The following is a 21,866-nucleotide window of genomic DNA, read 5'->3' on the forward strand; positions in this document are numbered from 1 at the left end:
AAAAAAAAAAAAAAAAAAAAATCTGTACTGAGTATTTTATAACTAAAGAATCTTTGGCTACAATTTTCCATTTTCCCCATGTGTGGCAACTTTTAGGATACCAGAAGTCTTTGAGGTCAAATGACGGTTCTAGAAATAGAACTTGGCTTTAAGTTACCTACCTAATTTCAGGCTAGCAGGCAACCAGCCCACCATGTGTGAACAAAACTATGGAGTGAGAAGTATACCTGTTTGTTTTGTAGTGAATGGTATTACTGAGGAAGCTGATCCCACCATCTACTCTGGCAAAGTCATTCGTCCCCTGAGGAGTGTTGATCCAACACAGACAGAGTACCAAGGAATGATTGAGATTGTGGAGGAGGGTAAGATCATCCCATGTTGTTTGAAATTTGTCATACCTTCAGATGAGAACTTTCGAGGTTGTAAAATACAGTATTCACTACAGTTTTCAGGTTTCTTAAAAACTAAGGAAAAGTAACTTTTCCTCTGCTTAGTTTTTATTTTTGTACCCTTTAGAAATGGGGTCAGCTTGGGTTTAAATTGTAAACCAAAAACTGCTATGTAAGCATATGACTGATACATGAGCAACTGAGTTATATTGAGCTAGAGAACAAATCACATACTAAAATAAAGCATTTAATGTTGAGTGTGATAATCAAGCTTTCACTTTTTCCTCTAATTACTGGTAAAGGAAACCAGTGATTACAGTATATCAGTAACCATTTAATCTTATAAATCTTTTTGCTTATTACTTTGTTTCTTTTAATTAGAGTCCTAATAGTCCCTAACTATTAGGGAGTCCTACTTCCCATCTCCAGGCCAAGACTCCCTGTATTTTTTACTTCTTTTTTTTCCCCCCTATCTTTAAGAATTTACAGTGTCAGTGCCATCATTTCCTACAACAGTCACCATCAAAAAGACCAACTTTCTGTTATCTGTCTGTATAAAATAAGTTTGCAGTAGAAATAAGAGGGACTCTGGAGGTTAGGCTAGCAGAATTACCTAACGCAGTAATAGATGAAAGGGTTTAAATATTTCAGCTAAAGTTGATGGCTTGGCTCCATCTCTAAATGAATTGACTTTACAGCAAATCAGTCTGTTAAACTAATGCCAAGATGATGTCACTCCCTAAAAAGGTCACCAGGGTATGGGCTACTAACTTTAACTCATGAGGTAATATCCAGTTGCCTATCCCATTTACTCAAGTATGCTGATTCTACTTCCTTTTGCACCCCCCACCCTCTGGTCCACTAATACTGGCTGTAGGATATAGTTGAAAACAAGGACTTTGTTGAAAAAGAAACTTCAGGCATCCCTAGAGTGATCCCTAGACAGATCACATTTTCCCATTTGGTGGCAAGAACTAGTTCTTTTTTTTTTTTTTTTTTTTTTTTTTGAGACAAGCTGTCCACCTGGGTAGAGTGCCATGGCATCACAGCCATAGTAACCTCCAACTCCTGGGCTCAAGCGAGTCTTCTGCCTCAGTCTCCCAAGTAGCTGGGACCACAAGTGCCCAGCCAGAACTAGTTCTTTTATTTAGAAACACAATTGTAACTCAATATAAGACTTTGGAGCTGGATACCACTCTAGTTGTGTAATCTTAGCAAATTACTTAAGTCTTTGCTAGCTCAATTTCTTCATCTTTAAAATGTTAACTTCAATCTTAGAAGGTTCTATAAAGTGTGGATTGGTATAAGTCTTTAATAAATGGCAGTTATTGTTAATGCCACAGGGTCAGACCAGCTAACAGTCTTAGAGCCATTCTGTATGACTTGATCTGTTGGGATTATCTCCTAAAAGTTTTGGTTCCTGCTTTTTTTTTTTTTTTTTGAGACAGCCTCAAGCTGTTGCCCTGGGTAGAGTGCTGTGGCATCACAGCTCACAACAACCTCCAACTCGTGGGCTCAAGTGATTCTGCCTCTGCCTCCCAAGTAGCTAGGACTACTGCTCCCGCCACAATGCCCGGCTTTTTTTTTTTTTTTGGTTGCAGCTGTTGTCGTTTGGTGGGCCCAGGCTGGATTCGAACCCAGCAGCTCAGGTGTGTGTGGCTTGAGCCATAGGCGCCAAGCCAGTTCCTGCATTTTTTGAAAATCTTCACTTACTCTATAAACATCAGGGGGATGGTTAAGTGTTTCCAATTCTAAAGTTTCCACCTCCTGCGTGACATTTTTCTAATTTTTTTTACCTTTGTTGTTTCAGTGGATTCACCTGGATACTGAATTGATAAGTAAGGCAGTTGAACTCTTTGGCCCGTTTTTTATCTGTTGTCCTCAGTGTCCTCCAGGCAGTTTTTTACTTATGGCAGAGCTCAGCAAACATGGTGGCCTGTTTCTGTAAATAAAACTTTCTTAACACAGCCAGGATGGCCAGGCAAGGTGGCTCACGCCTATAATCCTAGCACTCTAGGAGACCAAGGCAGGTGGATTGCCTGAGCTTGGAGTTTGAGACCAGCCTGAGTAAAATTGAGACCCAGTCTCTAAAAATAGCCTGGCATTATGGCAGGCACCTGTAGTCCTAGCTACTCTGGAGGCTGAGACAAGGGGGTCACTTGAGCCCAAGAGTTTGAGGTTGCTGTGAGCTATGATAGTATGGCACTCTACCAAGGGTGACAAAATAAGACTCTGTCTCACAAAAAAAAAAAAAAAACCCTAGCCACAGCCATTTATTTACATATTTGTCTTTGGTTGCTTTCTCACTACAATGGCAGAGTTGAGTAGTTGTGACAGAGACAGGATGGGTTGTGGGGGGTCCTGATCCAGGAGAAACCCTGCTAGATTGAGGGAGCCAGAATCAGAACAAAGATGTCAGATTTATCTACATTCTTTTTGACTGTGCTTAGCTAGTTGTTTATTGCCCAACATAAATATTGATGGCTGATTGGCTCATATTGTAAACTTCGGAAGAAGATCGTCACATGGATAATATTAGCAGCTCATAGCATTTAATTTAAAAGTTAGATAATGAGATTACAACTGATAGCATTGTTTTTAAAATTTATAAATTCAGCTTTAAATTTTTCATTAGCTAATAAGGTAGTAATGAACTATCAAGTTCTCAATTTGTTTCCCTGCCTGCTAGTATTTTTTTTTTTTTTGGCTTGGTAGTATTTAAATTAACATTTAGGATTTCATTTATGCTTTTTTTTTTTGAAATGAGTCTCACTTGGTCACCCTTGGTTGAGTACTGTTGTGTCTTAGCTCACAGCAACCTCAACTCTTGGGTTCAAGTGATCCACTTGCCTCAGCCTCCCATGTAGCTGGGACAATAGGCACCCGCCACAACGCCCTGGTATTTTTTAGAGACAGGGTCTCGTTCTGGCTCAGGCTGGTCTTGAACCTGTGAGCTCAGGCAGTCCACCCACCTCAGCCTCCCAAGTGCTAGGATTACAGCCGTGAGCCACCACACCTGGCCTTCATTTATGCTTTTAAAGTGAAATCTCTCAGGTTGAAAAATACATTTTTTAGTCAACATGTTTTTAGCAGGTGTATTCATAAACTTGGGATCATTAGCAGAAGACCAGCATGAAATACTAGCTTTTAAGACTTTGTATCTGTTTCTCTTTCATAGGGGATATGAAAGGTGAGGTCTATCCATTTGGCATAGTTGGGATGGCCAACAAAGGGGATTGCCTGCAGAAAGGGGAGAGTGTCAAGTTCCAGTTGTGTGTCCTGGGCCAAAATGCACAGACTATGGCTTACAACATCACACCCCTACGTAGGGCCACAGTGGAGTGTGTGAAAGATCAGGTAAGTGCATCTAAATTTGATCTTTTTATGATTTGGTAAACTATACCTTAAAATTGTTGTGCTAAGGGACAATAGAACCATCAACATTCATTTGGGTTTTTTTTGTTTCTTTGAGACAGAGCCTCAAGCTACCCCCCTGGGTAGGGTGCTGTAGCATCACAGCTCACAGCAACCTCCAACTCTTGGGCTCAAGCGAGTCTCCTGCCTCGGCCTCCCAAGTAGCTGGGACCACAGGTGCCCGCCACAATGCCTGGCTATTTTTTTTGGTTGCAGCCATCGTTTGGCGGCCCAGGCTGGATTCAAACCCACCACCTCAGGTGTATGTGGCTAGCACCTTAGCCACTTGAGCCACAGGCGCCGAGCCATTCATTTGGTTTTTATTTCTACTTTACCCCCTTTCCTTTTCTACATAAGAAGGAAAAAATGACTATACTAGCACATACATGTTACATAATGGGGGAAAATAAATTTGGGAGATTTCCAGAATAGAACTAAAAAGTTGTTTTATACCTTTACTCAGAATTTCTTCTGCAGACTATAATACCATAACCTAGCTTAATAATTTTAGAAGGGATCAAAAACATAAATTTTCAAGTAACAGCTCCATGATTTTGCTTAATTCAAAAAACATTATTTCATAATATGAACAAACAAGGCAACCTTTGAGTCAAGCTTGTGATGCATCAAATGGTGGTGATTTCAAAGATATGTTTCTTATCTCAACACATTTTGCCACACAGCTAAATTGGACCATTGACATCACTACCATGTTTTCTAAATTCTCCTTTTAGTTAGTCTCAGGCATTGTCCTTCATTCAGAGTGTGGTGTTTTTCCTCCTCTGTGGCTTGCCCTCTCTTTAGCAAACTTATTTTCTTTTCCAGTTTGGCTTCATTAACTATGAAGTAGGAGATAGCAAGAAGCTCTTTTTCCATGTGAAAGAAGTTCAGGATGGCATTGAGCTACAGGCAGGAGATGAGGTGGAGTTCTCAGTGATTCTTAATCAGCGCACTGGCAAGTGCAGCGCCTGTAATGTTTGGCGAGTCTGGTGAGTGAGTTTGTTTGTTTTTTTGAGGTGCTCTTTAACCACTCACCTGGACTGTTTTTAACTTCTGGTAGTCCTTGCTCTATCACATTTCTTTACTTTTCCATATCTAGTTTTTTTCCCCACTTCTGTCACTTTCCCGTTTCAAGTACAATCTTCTTTACCTCTTCTTGTTATTATCTACCCTTTATTCTCATAAACTTGGCCAAGTTAAACAATAGGGAACTGTGTTCATGCTGTGCTAGCACTACATGCGCTAGATCTTAAATATAACAATAGATTAAAGTAGTCTTTGGTTTTTTTTTTTTTCTTGTTTTTGTTTTTTTGAGACAGAGACAAAGTCTTACTATGTCCCCCTTGGTAGAGTGTTGTGGTGTCATAGCTTGCAACAACCTCAAACTCTTGGGCTTAAGTGATTCTCTTGTCCTCTCAGCCTCCCAGATAGCTTAGATTACAGACACCCACCACAACACCCAGCTAATTTTTTATTGTAGTTATTGTTTAGCAGGCCCAGGCTGGGTTCAAACCTGCCGGCCCTGGCATATGTGGCCAGTGTCCTAACCACTGAGCTAAATGTGCCGAGCCAATCCCTGTTTTTAAAGAATTCTGCTTAGTTCCTTTTCTTCCATTAGGCCATTTTAGATTATATGCTGCTTAAAACTCTAATTTTTATAGCTTAGCTATCCTGACGCTTTGTTTGCCACACAACTGGATTGGACCAACAACTTTGTTGTTGTTGTTGTTGTTTTAATCTCAGTGTGAGAGGAACTGAAAATCTCTGGAACTGTTTTCTTCATATTTCACTTTTCTAAGGTTTTTCACATCTGCTGCCTGTTAATATGCATCTGTGGAGCTGGTTTCCCTGGTTGCAGACAAGTCTGGGGTTGACCCTCACCCAGATGTTTCTTCCAGTTCCTACACAGTTGTTAACTTGGAGTTGGGGAAATTATATAAACAAACTTGCCTGTCTTGTCTTTCTAGCTCCCTAGTTGACCCAAGTTCCCCTCATTAAAAGTGAGTCATTTGAGGAGTTAGGTAGAAACACTCCTTTGCATGTGCTTGCTTTCTTCCCAACAAGTGTTGGTGCTTCTCACTTCTTGACTTCATTACAGTGAAGGCCCCAAAGCTGTTGCAGCTCCTAGACCTGATAGGTTGGTCAATCGCTTGAAGAACATTACCCTGGATGATGCCAGTGCTCCTCGCCTAATGGTTCTTCGTCAGCCAAGGGGACCAGATAACTCAATGGTATGAAGCCATACAAGGACTGGGGGGAAGCCAACTGATAGACCAACGTAAAATTTGAAATCCTTCTTCAACATAGGTTAAAGAGCTTGATGAGCAAGGAATTTCAGTATTGGTTGTAACTGGTTAGCATTTATCAAACCATAACATAACGGTTGTTTACAAAAACCAGCGCATTTCTTGCTTTTCCTGTTACTTTGTACAAAGCTTAGGCAATGAGTCAGGAGGGCTTACTATAGATTTCCTCCTCTAGGAAAGAACTGGTAGTGCTTAAGGTCATTTTAAAACAATGCTTCTGTAATTCATTTTGGAATGGGTAAGTGTTCCGAGATTTTCACGTACTAAGTCAGTAACTTCAATTTCATCTCTTCACAGGGATTTGGTGCAGAAAGAAAGATCCGTCAAGCTGGTGTCATTGACTAACCACATCCACAAAGCACATCATTAATCCACTATGATCAAGTTGGGGGGATTCTGGTGAAGGGTTCTGAATATCTCCCTCTTCATCCCTCCCAAAATCTGGAATACTTATTCTATTGAGCTATTACACCAGTTTTAACACCTTCCTCGTGTTATGTTTAAAAAAATAAATAAATTTAAGAAAACCATTTTAAAATTATGCACAGTTGCAGCCTGGAAAACTTAAGGTGGCGCCTTATAGTATCAATTTTAGGAGCTTTATTTGGTGCATTTAACGCAACTGGTAATTGCAAAATCCACTTCGCCTGTGTAAGTGAAAATATAGACTGTTATCTTGTTGGCCCTATGAAATTCTGCACTTGATATTTAGCATATACTCTACCTTCATTAATTCTGGCAAGATGTTCTGCCTTAGCACTCAGTTGCATTCTTTTCCTTTTCTTTCCTGTTCATTATGCTTTAATTCTGAGGACCATATGAGGGTAGAATATATTACCTTTTAAAAATTACAAAAATTTGTATAGGCAAACCATTTTCTTAAAGTTGGTGGCCAAATGTTAAAATGTTATTTTTCATATCATTTATAATCTTGTCACAATCCACTTAACAAAGTTTGGTTAGATTTCAGTGAAAATTATCTTCCAGAGTAGTGTTTTTTTTTTTTTTTTTTTTCCTGGGATGGGGGTTAACTTTACTACAATTAGTATGTATGGTGCAGAATTTCATGCAAATGAGGTTTGCCAGCAGTGTGACAATTAAAGGTATTTAAACAAAAACAAAAAAAATGAATGCACAAACTTGCTGCTGCTTAGATCACTGCAGCTTCTAGGACCCAGTTTCTTTTACTGATTTAAAAACAAAACAAAACAAAAAAAAAATAAAAAAGTTGTGCCTGAAATGAATCTTGTTTTTTTTGTAAGTAGCCGCCTGGTTCCTGTGTCCTGTAAAATACAGACACTTGACCCTTGGTGTAGCTTTTGTTCGACTTTATATCACGGGAACGGATGGGTCTGATTTCTTGGCCCTCATCTTGAATTGGCCATATATAGGGTCCCTGGCCAGTGGACTGAATGAAGGCTTTGTCTAAGATGACATGGGTCAGCTCAGGGGATGTGGGGGGAGGGCGCTTTTATCTTCCTCCTTGTCGTTTGAGGTTTTGATCTCTGGGTAAAGAGGCCGTTTATCTTTGTAAACACAAAACATTTTTGCTTTCTCCAGTTTTCTGTTAATGGCGAAAGAATGGAAGCGAATAAAGTTTTACTGATTTTTGAGACACTAGCACCTAGCGCCTTCATTATTGAAACGTCCCGTGTGGGAGGGGCGGGTCTGGGTGCGGCCTAACGCGTGACTTCTAGGTCTGGGGCCCACGTGGCCGGGGCGGGGACTCGGTCGCCTGGGGCGCCGACTGATTGCGTAGCGGGTGGGGCCGGAAGTGCCGCTCCCTGGTGGGGGCTGTTCATGGCGGTTCCGGGGTCTCCAACATTTTTCCCGGTTGTGGTTTTAAATCCGTCTGAAGCGGAGGCAAGGGAGCTGGAGGTGAGGTTCTGGCGTGCGTAGCGTTCGGCTTTTGGACGTACAGGCGTCTCCTTGATGCCGGGAATCGAGCGGAATCTACGAGGTGGAGACAAAGGCCTTGGGCGGGGGTCCTTCGTTTGGAGCCCTGCAAGGGAGATCTTGGCAGACAGAAGGCAATGGGGAGGGGTCGCGGCCTGGAGGCTGCCCCCTAGAGCCGAGAAGACTTAACCGGACTAGTGGGAAGGGGGTTTCCTTTACCTTAGGCGGAGGGCGGAGCCCAAGTAGCATTGAAAAATAGACAAGGGTGGGGGTTGCTAGAAGACTACTCCAGAAATCTGTGGACCTCACAAACCTGCAAGTGTTTTTTGTGATCCTGAATCATTTATGAACCAAGTGGAGGGTCACGTGTTTGGAGCCGACCAGTTTGAACTCTGGTTTTAGTTACTATTGATTATAGAAAGCTTTGAAGTACTGTGGATTTGGCTCGCCGATTATAACCCTAATTGCTGCTTTCCCACAGGTTCTTGCTGGTGTGAAATGACTGAGTACAAACTGGTGGTGGTTGGAGCAGGTGGTGTTGGGAAAAGCGCACTGACAATCCAGTTAATCCAGAACCACTTTGTAGATGAATATGATCCCACCATAGAGGTGAGGCTCGGTGGTCTTATGCTGACCTGATCCTAGTTCTCACTTTCGGTTTGCCTTTTCCCATGTCCTCTAACTAGTTTTCAGGAATACGAGGAGAGAAAGTAAAAAAGTTACTTGAGATATTGCACTCAGTAAAACCTTCAGTATTTCTACAGAACAGTTCATTTTTATTAGCTGCTGAAGATTTTCTAAATAGTTTACAATTTTTAACAGTTCCAGAAACTACTGCAAACTCATTGTTGAGCTCGTTAATATATGAATGAATTTCTTCACGTATGACTGCTCTGTTAAATGAGAAATAGGCCATAGTAAAGAGACAGATGGTGTGGGAGATGATAGGTTGGAGATAAAGGATTCAGAGATGTGGGTGTTCTTCAGTTTTCATTATTTAGGTAGAAAGCAGCTTGAAATTTTGAGTCATTGTCTAGGATTCTGGTCCTTATTTTGGTCCCTTGTTTGCACCTTATTTAATTATGTAGTTTCAACAAATTATTTAATCTAGAAGCCTCATTTTCTTCAAGTATTAAATTACCGTAAACTTGTTCCACCTACCACACAGGGATGTTGTGAAAAATTAAATACCATGTTTAAATTATTTGTGAATGGTAAAGTACTGAGTTTAGTACTTAAGGATTCCCTAGTTATTGTGGAAGTTCATGTTACAGCTTGTCTTAAGTATGTGGCATCTAAAGACCTTTAAATAAGAGGTTTTGTAATTTTGTTCAATTTAAATGTCTTAACTCTGGAGATTACTTTAATCCACACCCTGACTTCCCTACCACCTGGCCACTGAGTATTTAATGAAAACTAACTCATAATAACTGCTATTCAAATTGGTTCTAATCCTTGGCAAAATATTTTAGGTTTAACAGCTTTAACATTTTTATATTACATTTTTTACACTTAAATAAATAATTAATATTTTCAGAGTTTTAGTTGTTGATGAGTAATTTACATAAATGAAGTACATAAATCTTATGTCTACAGTTCAGTACTTTTTACATTTGGATATACTCATGCAAGTCATTTGCAGATATTAACCTCTACAAGTACTAGGAGCATTATTTTTTCTGGAAGGATGATCTTCAAGTGTGTTCTGTAGCTTTGTGGGGAAATAAATAAACCCAGATAACCACGTGGAGCATTTGTAATACTCTAGAGAGTTCTCCAGAGTATGAGACATTATTCAAGTAAAAGTTAAATTGATGCTTTAAAAGCAAATTGGAAGTATTTTTTATATGATCTATATGTGTCTTTCTAGGCATTAATTATAACTCTACCTTTAAGAATTTGATTCAGGCTTGGCACCTGTGGCTCAAGTGGCTAAGGCGCCAGCCACATACACCAGGCCCGACAAACAACAATGGCGGCTGCAACCAAAAAATAAGCGGGCGCCTGTCGTCCTAGCTACTTGGGAGGCAGAGGCAGGAGAATATCTTGAGCCCAGGAGTTGGAGGTTTGCTGTGAGCTGTGATGCCAGGGTGACAGCTTGAGGCTCTGTCTCAAAAAAAAAAAAAAAAAAGAATTTGATTCAGGAGTATTTCTCAAAGATATAATCAGTCATGATAATAAAAATTTTGGTGTTATAACCTTTCCTGAAACAAAAAGTATTTGTACTTTTAGTCATGAACATAAATGAGGCTGTATCAAAGGCTAGGCATAATTATAATTACTTTTTAAAGTAAAATGGCACAAACAAAACAGTCTAATTCATAGTTTAGAAAATACACTGTGAGCTTAATCTGTAGTCTCCTGACTGCAGTAGAGCTTCATTTGAATTACCATATTTTTGTTCATCTTTTCCAGGGACAGAGTCCACATTTTCTTTTCTGCAGACATATGGGATTTTTTTTTTTTTTTTTGGTTAGGGTGACATTAACATTAATTCTCTTTGTGATTATAGTGTATTAACAGCTTCAGGGACACACCAGATAGAAATGGGCTTGAATAGCTAGGAGGTTATTTAACATTGTCAATGGCATTGTATTCCCTGTGGTTATTAATAAAAATTGAATCTCCTTCCCTTCCTGACCCCCCCCCCCCCGGACCCTCTGCATCCCCAGGATTCTTACCGAAAACAGGTGGTTATAGATGGTGAAACCTGTCTGTTGGACATACTGGATACAGCTGGACAAGAGGAGTACAGTGCCATGAGAGACCAATACATGAGGACAGGCGAAGGCTTCCTCTGTGTATTTGCCATCAATAATAGCAAGTCATTTGCAGATATTAACCTCTACAGGTACTAGGAGCATTATTTTTTCTGGAAGGATGATCTTCAAGTGTGTTCTATAGCTTTGTGGGGAAATAAGGATAGCATACTCAGGATGATACACCTTTCTTATTATAGAAGGAGTTGGTTCTAGTTTATTTGACATTGATAACCTAGGGTAATTACAGAACTAGAATTTATCTTATATTACATTGTCATTATAATGCTTGATAGTATATAAAATGAAGCTTGCTATCAGGAATGGTAATAGATGTTGAAGCCAAGTGCAGTGGCTCACCCCTGTTTTTCCAGTAACTCAGGAGGATGAGGCAGGACGATCGTTTGAGGCCAGGAGTTCTAGACCAGTGTACACAACCTAGTGAGTGAGCCCTATCTCGAAAAAAATAATAAAATGAGCTGAGTATAATGGTATGCACCTGTAGGCCTATAGTCCCAAGATAAGTGGGAGTTTGAGGTGGGAAGATTGTTTGAGCCCAGGAGTTCAAGGCTGCAGTGAACTGTGGTCATACCGCTGCATTTTAGCTTAGGTGACCCAGTGAGACCTTATAAGGCTCTTTAAAAAAAAACAAACAAAAAAACCTAGAGGCATTGTTCTGGATCACAAAAGAATTTTAGAGAGGAAAATACCTTTAAGCAACTCCCGTAACACAGTGATTCAAGGTGATTAAGGCACTAGCCCCGTACACCAAGACTGTCAGGTTCAAACCCGGCTGGGCCAGCTAAATAACAATGACAACTGCATCAAAAAAAAGAAGGAAACATCCTTCAGTAATACATGCAGAAAAGATGATAAGGAAAAAACAATGGGGAGTAGATAAAAGATGAAAGCAAGGCTAAGGAATATAAAGATGGATTTTCTCTGTAGAACCATAAGGTTTCAAAGATTCAAAGTTTCAAAGTTTCAAAAATCTAATATAGGCTCTGTGCCCATAGTACAGTGCTTACGGTGCCAGCCACATACACCAAAGTTGACTGGTTCAAGCCCGGCCTGGGCCTGCCGAACAACAATGACAATACAACAACAAAAATAGCCGGGCATTTTGGTGGGCACCTGTAGTCCCAGCTACTTGGGAGGCTGAAGCAGGAGAATTGCTTAAGCCCAAGAGTTTTTGAGGTTGTTGTGAGCTGTGATCCTACCGCACTCTACTGAGGGCAAGGTTGTTGTGAGCTGTGATCCTACCGCACTCTACTGAGGGCAACATAGTAAAACTCTGTCTCAAAAAAAAAAAAAACCTAATACAACATTATTTTACAGAATCAGAAATAGAGTTCAGAAGGTGGTCTGTTAGGTTTTGGTATCATTGATTGTTAGCCAAGATCAAAATTCTAGGGTTCCTTTTTCTTAGTTCATTGTTCTTTAAGCAGAATAAGATAATAGTTAAGAATATGGACTCTGCTTGTGTTGAAACTTGGTCCCATCATTTATTAGCTATGTAACTTTGGAGCAGACTACTAAATTTCTATGTCTCAGTTTACTTATCTGTAATATGGAGATAATAGTCCCTACCTCAGAGTTGTTTTGAAGATTAAACAAGTTAGCATGTAAATTACTTAGAATAGGTCCTGACATAAAGTAAGTGCTATTTAAATGTATTGTCTGCTACCTTGAGTCCTGGCTTATTTTCCTACAATGTGAAGACACCTGCTCTCAGAAGCAAACTGAGAGTGGAGTGTTTCTCTTAAACCTACTCTATTTACAATCATCTCTCTAAAAATAATAACAGTACTTAATAAAATACCCAACACTTGGCAAGCATCTAATAAATATTTAATGAATTTCTAGAAGTCATTCTTCTTCTTACTTATAAGGCACCGAGCCAAAGAGAATTTAAAATATCTTATAAAAGTCTATATTATATAATACGATAAATTTAATGAAAAATAGACTTAAGGAAGAAGAAGGCAGGAGACTCGCTTAAGCCCAGGAGTTGGAGGTTGCTGTGAGCTGTGATGCCATGGCACTCTACCCAGGGTGATAGCCTGAGGCTCTGTGTCAGGAAAAAAGAAAAATAGACCTAAGAAGTGAGGCAAAGAGAAAATAAAGGTAAGGAGTTAAACAGTTACTCTGTAATTGTGTGCATAAAGCTCCAGTGACCTTCTAAAGGTAGACTACAATAAATTTGGCAGCTGTTGTGAAAAGGGAAATAGCTAACTGCAAGATTCAGCGTCTGTAAGCTGCCAGCAAATCAGTTGCTCAGAAGAAGCGGGATTATACTGCTACTAGAAAGACATTTTCTCATGGATCCTCAAGGAGTGTTCAGAGAACAGTAGTAACCTACTGATGATGTGGTGCAGGTGCTTTAGGCTATCTCATTATCCCGTAACATAAGCTTTTGCCATCACACCAAAGCACAAGCTGTGCACATAGCCCATGGAACACAGTTCAGCTGTATGACTCTAGAAATCCAACCGTAGAGCTTAGAGCAGTGTTGTACAGTATGGTAGTCACAACCGTATATAATTATTTGCATTTAAATTAAATAAAATTTTAAAATCATTTGGCCACATTAGTGATTGACTTTTCAAGTGCTTAATAGCTCCATGTGATGAGTGGCAACAGATACAGACCATTTCCAGCATGGCAGAAAGTTCTGTTGGACAGTGTTGGGAAAAAAGAAGCTAGAGCAGGAGCCTCCCAGCTGTGCTGTGTGGTGTGTCCTGCGTGTCATCGAAGTGGGAGCACTCACAACCTGTTTCCGGTTGGAGTCCCACATCCTTCACACTTCCTTACTGAGAACATTTCTGGTGTTTTACATTTTATATCTTGGGCTTCGAGTTTTGTTTAAAGAAAACGTTTGAGTACCACCCATCTTGAAAAGTGATAGACTGGGGCCAGGCACGGTGGCTTACGCCTGTAATCCCAGCACTCTAGGAAGCCAAGGTGGGTGGATTGCCTGAGCTCATAGGTTCAATACCAGCCTAAGCCAGAGCGAGACCCCCCACTCCCCCCCAAAAAATAGCCAGACGTTGTGGCAATGCCTATAGTCCCAGTTACTAAGGAGTCTGAGGCAAGAGAATCGTTTAAGGCCAAGAGTTTGAGGTGGCTGTGAGCTGTGACACTACAGCACTCTACTGAGGGCAACAAAGTAAGACTCTGTCTCCAAAAAAGAAAGAAAGAAAAGAAAAGTGACAGACTGTCTTCCATTAAAAATTGTCACCTCCAAGGGAACCTCAAAAAGTTATTTAGAGGCAGTGAGTTTTACTTCTTATACTTCAAACCTTAATCTAAAGAGTGATTTCTAGTTACCAGTTAAATCCAGAGCCAAACTCTTTTGAGAATTCAGGCACCTAATTAGGACATGGGTGAGGATAAAATACTCATTCACTTCCATACACGTAGATGAAGTGGTACTTCGGGCTTCCCTGTGGCTGCCAGCTGCCATAGGTCTCCACCAGTCTCATTATTATGAGGTCTTCTAGAAGTGCCAGGGAAAAAGTGAAACTCTATACTAGAAGCTAATAGGGCTATATAAATTTTCCAGCCTCTTTTTTACCCTCGCTATTTTTTCCTTCCTAAAAGCTTGTTTTACTTATATTCTGATAATATATTCCCTTTTTTAGGGAGCAAATTAAGCGAGTAAAAGATTCAGATGATGTACCTATGGTGCTGGTAGGAAACAAGTGTGATTTGCCAACAAGGACAGTTGACACAAAGCAAGCCCACGAACTGGCCAAGAGTTACGGGATTCCATTTATTGAAACCTCAGCCAAGACCAGACAGGTACAGTAGGGCTTTCAGCATCTGCACAAGGGTTTGTCTAAGCAGAGAAGGTAAATTAATTGATTGACTGTGGTAGAGGTATGATCCATATTCTCTGTTGTTAGGGATTTTTTTTTTTTTTTTTTTTTTGCAGTTTTTGCCTGGGGCTGGGTTTGAACCTGCTACCTCTAGCATATGGGGCCAGCGCCCTACTCCTTGAGCTACAGGCGCTGGCCCGTTACAGATTTTTTAATGTTCTGACGTTTTTCTTTAGTTCAGACCCAATACAAACAATTTCTAGTATGGTGTTTTTTTCATCTACGTTAATATTCACAAATATTTCTAGTGGAAATCCTTGATTAAAGATACTTATAAACATTAGTTCTTTCTCCATCAACACTAGCTGCTGTTTAGGGCTTAAGTCTCTTGAATAGACTCTTTATATCTGGTAGTTCTATTCTGTATCTATGTCCCACATTACCCTTTTTGTCTTAGCCTAGATGTTTTTTATGTAAAATGTGCCATTTATATATCAGCCTGTCCTTTTCCCAAGTTGCCTTATTTTATCACTACTAAGGTGGTAATCGGAATTTTAAATCCACATTAAGAAATACATATGAGGCTCAGCACCTGTAGCTCAGCAGCTAGGGCGCCAGCCACATATACCAGAGCTGGTGTGTTCAAACCCAGCCTGGGCCTAACAAACAGCAATGACAATTACAACAAAAAAATAGCCAGGTGTTGTGCCGGGTGCCTGTAGTCCCAGCTACTTGGGAGGCTGAGGCAAGAGAATCACTTAAACCCAAGAGTTTAAGGTTGCTGTGAGCTGTGACGCCACGGTACTCTACTGAGGGTGACATAGTGGGACTCTGTCTCAAAAAAAAAGAAGATAAATGAGAGCAAACGTACATTTGGATGTCAGTTGTGCTGTCTCTGTCATGTTCTTTCATCCATTTTTGATAGGGTGTCGAAGATGCCTTTTACACACTGGTAAGAGAAATACGCCAGTACCGAATGAAAAAGCTCAATAGCAATGATGATGGGACTCAAGGCTGTATGGGGTTGCCATGTGTGGTGATGTAACAAGGTGAGCCTGTGGCTTTTTGACATAATTATAAATCATAATAGTCAATATCAGGCAATTTGGAGGATTGTTAATGTTATTGCCTGTATGTTGTTATTTAACTGATAGTCTCTATATATGCTTTTCTGTGTATTTTCCTTATGGCTTCCTTTCTAAAAGTACTGACAGCTAGGCCATGCACAGTGGCTCTCTCATGCCTGTAATGCTAGCACTCTTGGGAGACCGAGGTGGTAAAATTGCTTGAGCTCAGGAGTTTGAAACCAGCCTGAGCAAAAGCAAGATACCACCTCTACGAAAAATGGGGTAAAAAAAAAAAGTACCGGCTACTTAGGAAGCCAAGGCAGGAGGATTGCTTAAGCCCAGGAGTTTGAGGTTGCTGTGAGTTAGGCTGACACCATAGCACACATTAGTCTGGGGCAACAGAGTGAGACTCTGTCTCCCCCAAAAAGAAAGTACTGAGATCTAAACTTTTTTTTAATTTGTGGCCGGGGCCAGGTTTGAACCCGCCACCTCCAGTATATGGGGCTGGCGCTCTACTCCTTTGAGCCATAGGCACCGCCCACATCTAAACTATTTTTAAAACGTTAAAGCAGGGCACAGTAGCTCATGCCTTTAATAAGGAGGATTGCTTGAGCTCAGGAGTTCAAGACTAGCCTGAGCAAGAGTGAGATCCCATCTTTACTAAAAATAGAAAAATTACCTAGATGTTGTGGTGTGTCCCTGTAGTCCCAGCGACTGGGGCAGGAAGATCACTTGAACCCAGGAGTTTGAGGTTGCTGTGAACTAGGCTGATGCCATGCACATTATTCTATAGACTCTTTATATTTTTGATAACACTAGAAATTATAAGACACTATTTATGAGATGAATGTAAGCCATGATTTTGGCACTGACCAGAATTTTGAAGAATTGATACATCAAAGCTGAATGATAATGACATAGTGTGTGTTCTTTTCTTACAGATACTTTTTAAGTTCTGTCATCAGAAAAGAGCCACTTTCAAGGTGGGACAAGTTGTCAACATATAATTCATGTTAATAGCTTAAATTTGTTTTCCTTATACTCTGTATATGTCACTTATACAAATTCCATCTTTATTTCAGTTGCACTGACACCCTGGTCCTGACTTCCCTGGAGGAGAAGTATTCCTGTTGCTATCTTCAGTCTTACAAAGAAGCCCTGCTACTGCCCCCACCTCTCAGTAGATCAGTACAATATTCTCTAGTTAAGACGTTCTCAGAACAACTACCTCCTCACTTGGTTGTCTGACCAGAGAAATGCCCCTCTTGTTACTTCCTGGTATTTTTCTGCCCTTGGTTCTCCTAACACACACAAACACACCTCCACTACCCCAGATTTTTTTATCAGAAAAGCAATTTGTGCTCTGAAACAGAGAACCAAAACTATACACATGAAATTCTGTTGAAAACAGTGTCTTGAGCTCTAAAGTAGCAACTGCTGGGTTTGTATTGTTTGTTTGTTTGTTTATTTTTTGTTTCATTTCACTGTCAAACTTAGTTTGGAGAAATGTCATAAATCGCTGTTTTGCCAAGAATATAGTAAATGTTGCTGTTTGGTTTGTTTGTAATGTTATCAGCTATATTCTATAAACTGGCATCTGCTCTGTATTCATAAATACAAAAGTGAATACTGACTTTTGAGTCCATCCTAGTCTTCTCAACTTCCATATAATTAAATCCAACTTTCACAACAAAGTGCCTTTTTCCTAGAAGGGGTTTGAAGACTTCCTTTACAATACTTTAGTGGAATTGGTTTCTCAAAAATTGTTTTGCACGAAAAAGAATGTCTGAGATGCACCTATGATCTCCCTCCTGTGAGGGAGAGCCACACCTGTGTGAGAGCAGGTGCCTTTCTGTTTATGTAGAATTTGGTTTCCCAGAAACCTGAGAGGACTTTCCTAACAGAAAGAATGAAAGCATGAATAATTTTGCTTAATGTTTACTTAATCTCCACTTTTTTGTAGGTTACTACCTATAAAATATAGGTAATTTGTTCATTAGATAAACTTTCATTCATACTCAAATTTATGTTATAATAGAAAGCTCTACATTTGTAGGAGTTCAAATATTATAAAAATTTGGTGTGGTATTATTAGCTCTGATGAATGATTTTCAAACCTCAAATACAGCATATGAACAGACAAATTGCATTTTCACCCTGCACTATGTATCTCGGTGCTGTAGATTATTGCCTTCGGTTCGTTCTTCTCCACGCTCAACCTCTGACCCCACAGCAGTAGGGGCTTGGTTATTTCAGTTGAGTAAAGCATGGTGCTGGTGGACCAGGGTCACAGTTTCAAAACTTGAACAAGCCAGTTAGCATCAGCAAGAGCAATTTTTCCACGTTTTCTCATTGCGCCAGTAACTCAAGCTAATAACTTTGCTGGGTGCTTGCTGTTAGCTCTAAGGAAAGAAGTCAGTTAGCGCAAGCCCTTTACCATGACTGGAAAAACTTGGTATCCCAAGGAGGGTCAGCTCAGATCCTTTTTGTTAGCCACATGGGAACTCTAAATTAAGCCAATTTTTTTTTCTCGTTTTATTTTTTTTTTTTGATAAAAATGTTTTAAGTTTGCTTTAGTTATAATGTTCTTTGTAGGGTTTTAAACTAACTGGATGAGTTTGTTCAAAGCAAGAAGTAGCCTTTGGATTGAAATTGCTATTTGTGACAAGAATAGAAAATAGAATTAATTGATAGTGATGAGGATTTAGAAGCTCAGCATTTCCATTTGCTGATAATTCTAATGCAAAACAGACTTGGATAACCTCTGATAAAAGACTAGTTGCAAAATTGCCACTTTCTGTTTTGGTCTTCTAATGTGTAAATACGTATGTCTTCCATCTTCTAATATGAATTTTCATTTATTAAGAATTTGAAATGAATCCAGAAGAGGGAAAGAAACACATACTGTGCCCCGAGTGCAGTGAACCCGGAGAGTTGTGCTCCTCAGTGTGATTCTGGGAGCTTTCGCCGCACTGTCTGGGTCTGGGAATGGAAACTCGGCTGCTTTGTTTCTGCTTTTTTAGGAGCAATGATTGCTCTGTACTTTTCCTGAGGCTAGATGGAGGCTTCTCACCTCACATGTTCTTCATGTGTCTGTGACTAGCAGTGTGAGTCTTTTTCTAAAATGTCTATTAAATTTAATGTCAAATTAGCAAGAAAGATAGTTACTCATCTTGGGCTCTCCGGCCAATAGCCCTTGTATGTTACATACCTTACAGTTTTCTCAAGTGTGATCTAAGCACAGAAGTATCTAACTGGGACTAAAATTCAGACTTGAAAATGTTCTTTTAATCACTTTCTTAAGAAGTTACACTTAGGTATGAGTTTTGGCACAATAAGGTGACAAAGTTACAGTTAAAAGCTCAATAACTTCAGCATGGTATAAAATGTGGCTTTTAGAATATGTTTGTGATTGCTGAAAATAATTCTAGTTTACCTCAAAATCTGAAAGTTTCTTTCCCGAAGTTAAGTGCCTGGCCAGCTGTCATAAATTACATATTCCTCTACCTTTGTTGTTGTTTTTAAACATTGCACGTTCAAGAGTGTGAAAATAACGATATTCTGTCTAAAGACAGAACTAGTATAAATGAATCTGGTAAGTGCTGTACTTACTTTCTCCAACAGCTTACTACAGAATGTTACTTGGTAATACAGCATCAGACTTACGGTTTTACTTTAGGAATATAATAAATTTAACCTCAGTTTATTTAGTGGGCCCCATGTTTAGTCTTTAATCATCCTTTAAACTGCTGTGAATTTTTTATCATGACTTGAAAGCAAGGCTAGAGAAACACTTCCAAAAGATATTTTGGTTTTTTTCCCCCATTCCAGAATTTGTGGGCATAATCATATTTTGCTTTGTATTTACAGTCATGAACTCAAGCTGGCAGCTACAACCAAGAACCAAAAAATGGTGCATTCTGCTTCTTATAATTCATCTCTGTAATAAATTATAAGAATCAAGGATAATTAACTAGGGAAAATATTTTATTTGGATGGTTTCTTTGAACAAGGGACTATAGTTCTTGTACATTATTTTCATCTTTGCTGTTTCTTTAAGCAGTCTAATGTGCCACGAAATTATTTTAAGGTGTGTGTTTTCTATAAGAATTGTTTTAAAAGTATTCTCATTATCAGAGTGGTTGTTATTATATTTCAAAATGTAAAATGACTTTTAAAAGCCTGAGTACCGGAGTACCGACCTAAGATGCAATTGTATTAACTCTCTCTGGAGGGAGGGGAGGGGCGAGTGTCAGTGGAAGTTGTATAACTTGTATTTCAGCGCCATCAAATATAGGTTAAAATATCAATTGTGCAATTCTGCTGTTTAAATGGGAACTATTGGCCTCCTTGGCCCTAAATGAAAGGGCTGATACTGTAAGTTGGTTATTTTATTGTAAATTAATCCATCCTAATTTTTAAAAATTTGGTTGAATGTTTTTCTTGTTAAATAATGTTTAAAAATAAAAACTGGAAGTTCTTGGCTTAGTCACAACTCTTTTTATCACTGAAGTCCTTTTATAGAAAACTAATAGTGATTTCAAACTTTTGAGTGTGATGTTTGGACAGTGTCGGAAGATCTTAAGTTTCCTCATTTTATGAAATGTGTCAAAGTCTCCTTTAAAGTATTACCTTGGGGATGATTCATAGCAGTTTGTCAAATTTGCATACATTAATATGAAGCACTTAAAACTACCATTGGAGGTCTTGGTATAATTGGAAGAGGATGGGTCTAGGGGCCCTAGAACCTTTTAATATAATTTGACAACTCTGGTTGGCCCCTTTTTATGTTTCAAATGAAGTTTCTTCATTTGCAAAATAGTGGAATTGAGTTAGGATATCTCAGATTTCCCAGCCTTGTAAAAGAGTGAGTTTTCTTTCTCTGAAGCAGGTTGGGAGTGGGGAGAAAGACAAAAAAGTAGAATTTTTAAAAATGATTTCAACCTAGGCTTTTTCACCTACACTGGAATACTGTAATTTTGGGGACCTTGGTTTATTCTACCAAAGACTTATATTAGAAAATTTTTTCAGGCTAGGCTTAGTGGCTTACGCCTGTAATCCTAGCACTCTGGGAGGCCAGGGCCGGTGCATTGCCTTAGCTCACAGGTTGGAGACTAGCCTGAGCCAGAATGAGACTTCGTTGCTGAAGATCGCCGAGCATTGTGGCCAGTGCCTGAAGTCCAGCTACTTGGGAAGCTGAGGCAGGAGAATTGCTTAAGGCCAAGAGTTTGAGATTGCTGTGAGCTGTAATGCCATGACACTACCGAGGGCAACAAAATGAGACTCTTTGTCTCAAAAAAAATTTTTTTTTCACCTACTACTCTGGGATGCCAAGGTGAGAAGATCCTTCGTGTTCAGGAGTTCTAGACAAGCCTAAGCAAAGCCAGGCCCAGTGTCTACTAAAAATGGAAAAATGAGCTGAGTGGCCACCACAACAGCTGCTATGCATCTCTGTGCTATTAAGGTTTCTGTTCTCACAACAAGCAATATTCAAGGTCGTTGAAAGGCCAACATTGTTACACGAGTTATTCGATATTCAGAAAAACATGAAAAGGGCCCAAGAGGCCTTGCTAGAGAATATTTCACAAAACTGCCTGAGGATATCAGCTCTGTGGCTCAAGAACACAGAATCAATGTCCACTATCCAAATGGGAAGGGTATGTTTTGCAAAGCTTTTAAAGTAACTGGGCAGTAAAATGGACCATTTCCCTTAACAGAAAACTGGAGCTATAGGAGCATACAAAATAGAGGTACCGCTCTTTCCATTGCCAACAGGAGCATAAAACTATTCAGATTCATGAAAGCTGGAAGATGACCTATTGAGTTGCTAATTCTTATTTGGAGCCTTTGTATTCTACCCCATATTTTATTTCAATCTTGCACCAAAATTGTTTACTAACTACTGGTGTGCAGGGACAGGAGAAGGGAATGTATTTTTCAACCTAAAAGAATTAATTTAGTCTCTCTCTCTTTTTTTTTTTTGGAGATAGAATCTCACTCCATTGCCTGCCTCAGCCTCCTGAGACTACAGGTGCATGCCACCACACTAGGCTAATTTTTCTTTTTTCCTTTCCTTTTGTTTCTGTTTTTTGTTTGTTGATAGAGATGGAGTCTTGCAATGTTGCTTAGTCTTGAACTCCTGGCCTCAATTGATTCTCCTGCCTTGGACTCTGAAAGTGCTGGGCTTAGAGGTATTACCTACCACCCACCTTGC

The 21,866-nt window shown here is 39.6% G+C and overlaps 2 protein-coding genes across 6 annotated transcripts in view; both read left to right on the forward strand.

Moving 5' to 3' along the window:
- Nucleotides 1-7,729, forward strand: part of CSDE1 (cold shock domain containing E1) — a 36,950-nt gene extending 29,221 nt beyond the window's left edge. For 3 of the 4 annotated variants that reach the window (XM_003793836.2, XM_003793835.2, XM_023515464.1), the window contains 5 exons: nt 243-362; nt 3,568-3,746; nt 4,629-4,792; nt 5,902-6,034; nt 6,407-7,729. In XM_003793836.2, the coding sequence (XP_003793884.1) occupies nt 243-362; nt 3,568-3,746; nt 4,629-4,792; nt 5,902-6,034; nt 6,407-6,454 (644 nt within the window). In that variant the 3' untranslated portion in view covers nt 6,455-7,729. Of the gene's footprint in view, nt 1-242; nt 363-3,567; nt 3,747-4,628; nt 4,797-5,901; nt 6,035-6,406 lie in introns of those variants that run through there. The other variant, XM_023515463.1, reaches the window with a different exon arrangement.
- NRAS (NRAS proto-oncogene, GTPase) lies at nt 7,268-20,144 on the forward strand. 2 transcript variants are annotated; one of them, XM_003793841.3, is made up of 7 exons: nt 7,268-7,987; nt 8,487-8,614; nt 10,678-10,856; nt 14,409-14,568; nt 15,511-15,634; nt 16,594-16,635; nt 16,735-20,144. In XM_003793841.3, exons 2-5 carry the CDS (start codon nt 8,504-8,506, stop codon nt 15,628-15,630), a joined length of 570 nt encoding a protein of 189 aa, XP_003793889.1. In that variant the 5' UTR covers nt 7,268-7,987; nt 8,487-8,503; the 3' UTR covers nt 15,631-15,634; nt 16,594-16,635; nt 16,735-20,144. The 2 variants fall into 2 exon arrangements, with proteins under 2 accessions (XP_003793889.1, XP_023371233.1); XM_023515465.1 differs by lacking the exons at nt 14,409-14,568; nt 15,511-15,634 and having other exon boundaries at nt 7,865-7,987.
- The last annotated feature ends 1,722 nt before the right edge of the window (nt 20,145-21,866 follow it).

This window comes from Otolemur garnettii, unplaced genomic scaffold (assembly GCF_000181295.1).
Source record: "Otolemur garnettii isolate 467f Iridium unplaced genomic scaffold, OtoGar3 scaffold00073, whole genome shotgun sequence".
Lineage (NCBI taxonomy): Eukaryota > Metazoa > Chordata > Mammalia > Primates > Galagidae > Otolemur > Otolemur garnettii.

What these genes read in the sequence shown, in the direction of transcription:
- NRAS (XM_003793841.3), top strand. Translation starts at nt 8,504, where the DNA reads ATGACTGAGTACAAACTGGTGGTGGTTGGAGCAGGTGGTGTTGGGAAA. An exon ending in AATATGATCCCACCATAGAG is followed by an intron (nt 8,615 to 10,677) that starts GTGAGGCTCGGT and finishes CTGCATCCCCAG; the next exon opens with GATTCTTACCGAAAACAGGT. An exon ending in CCTCAGCCAAGACCAGACAG is followed by an intron (nt 14,569 to 15,510) that starts GTACAGTAGGGC and finishes CATTTTTGATAG; the next exon opens with GGTGTCGAAGATGCCTTTTA.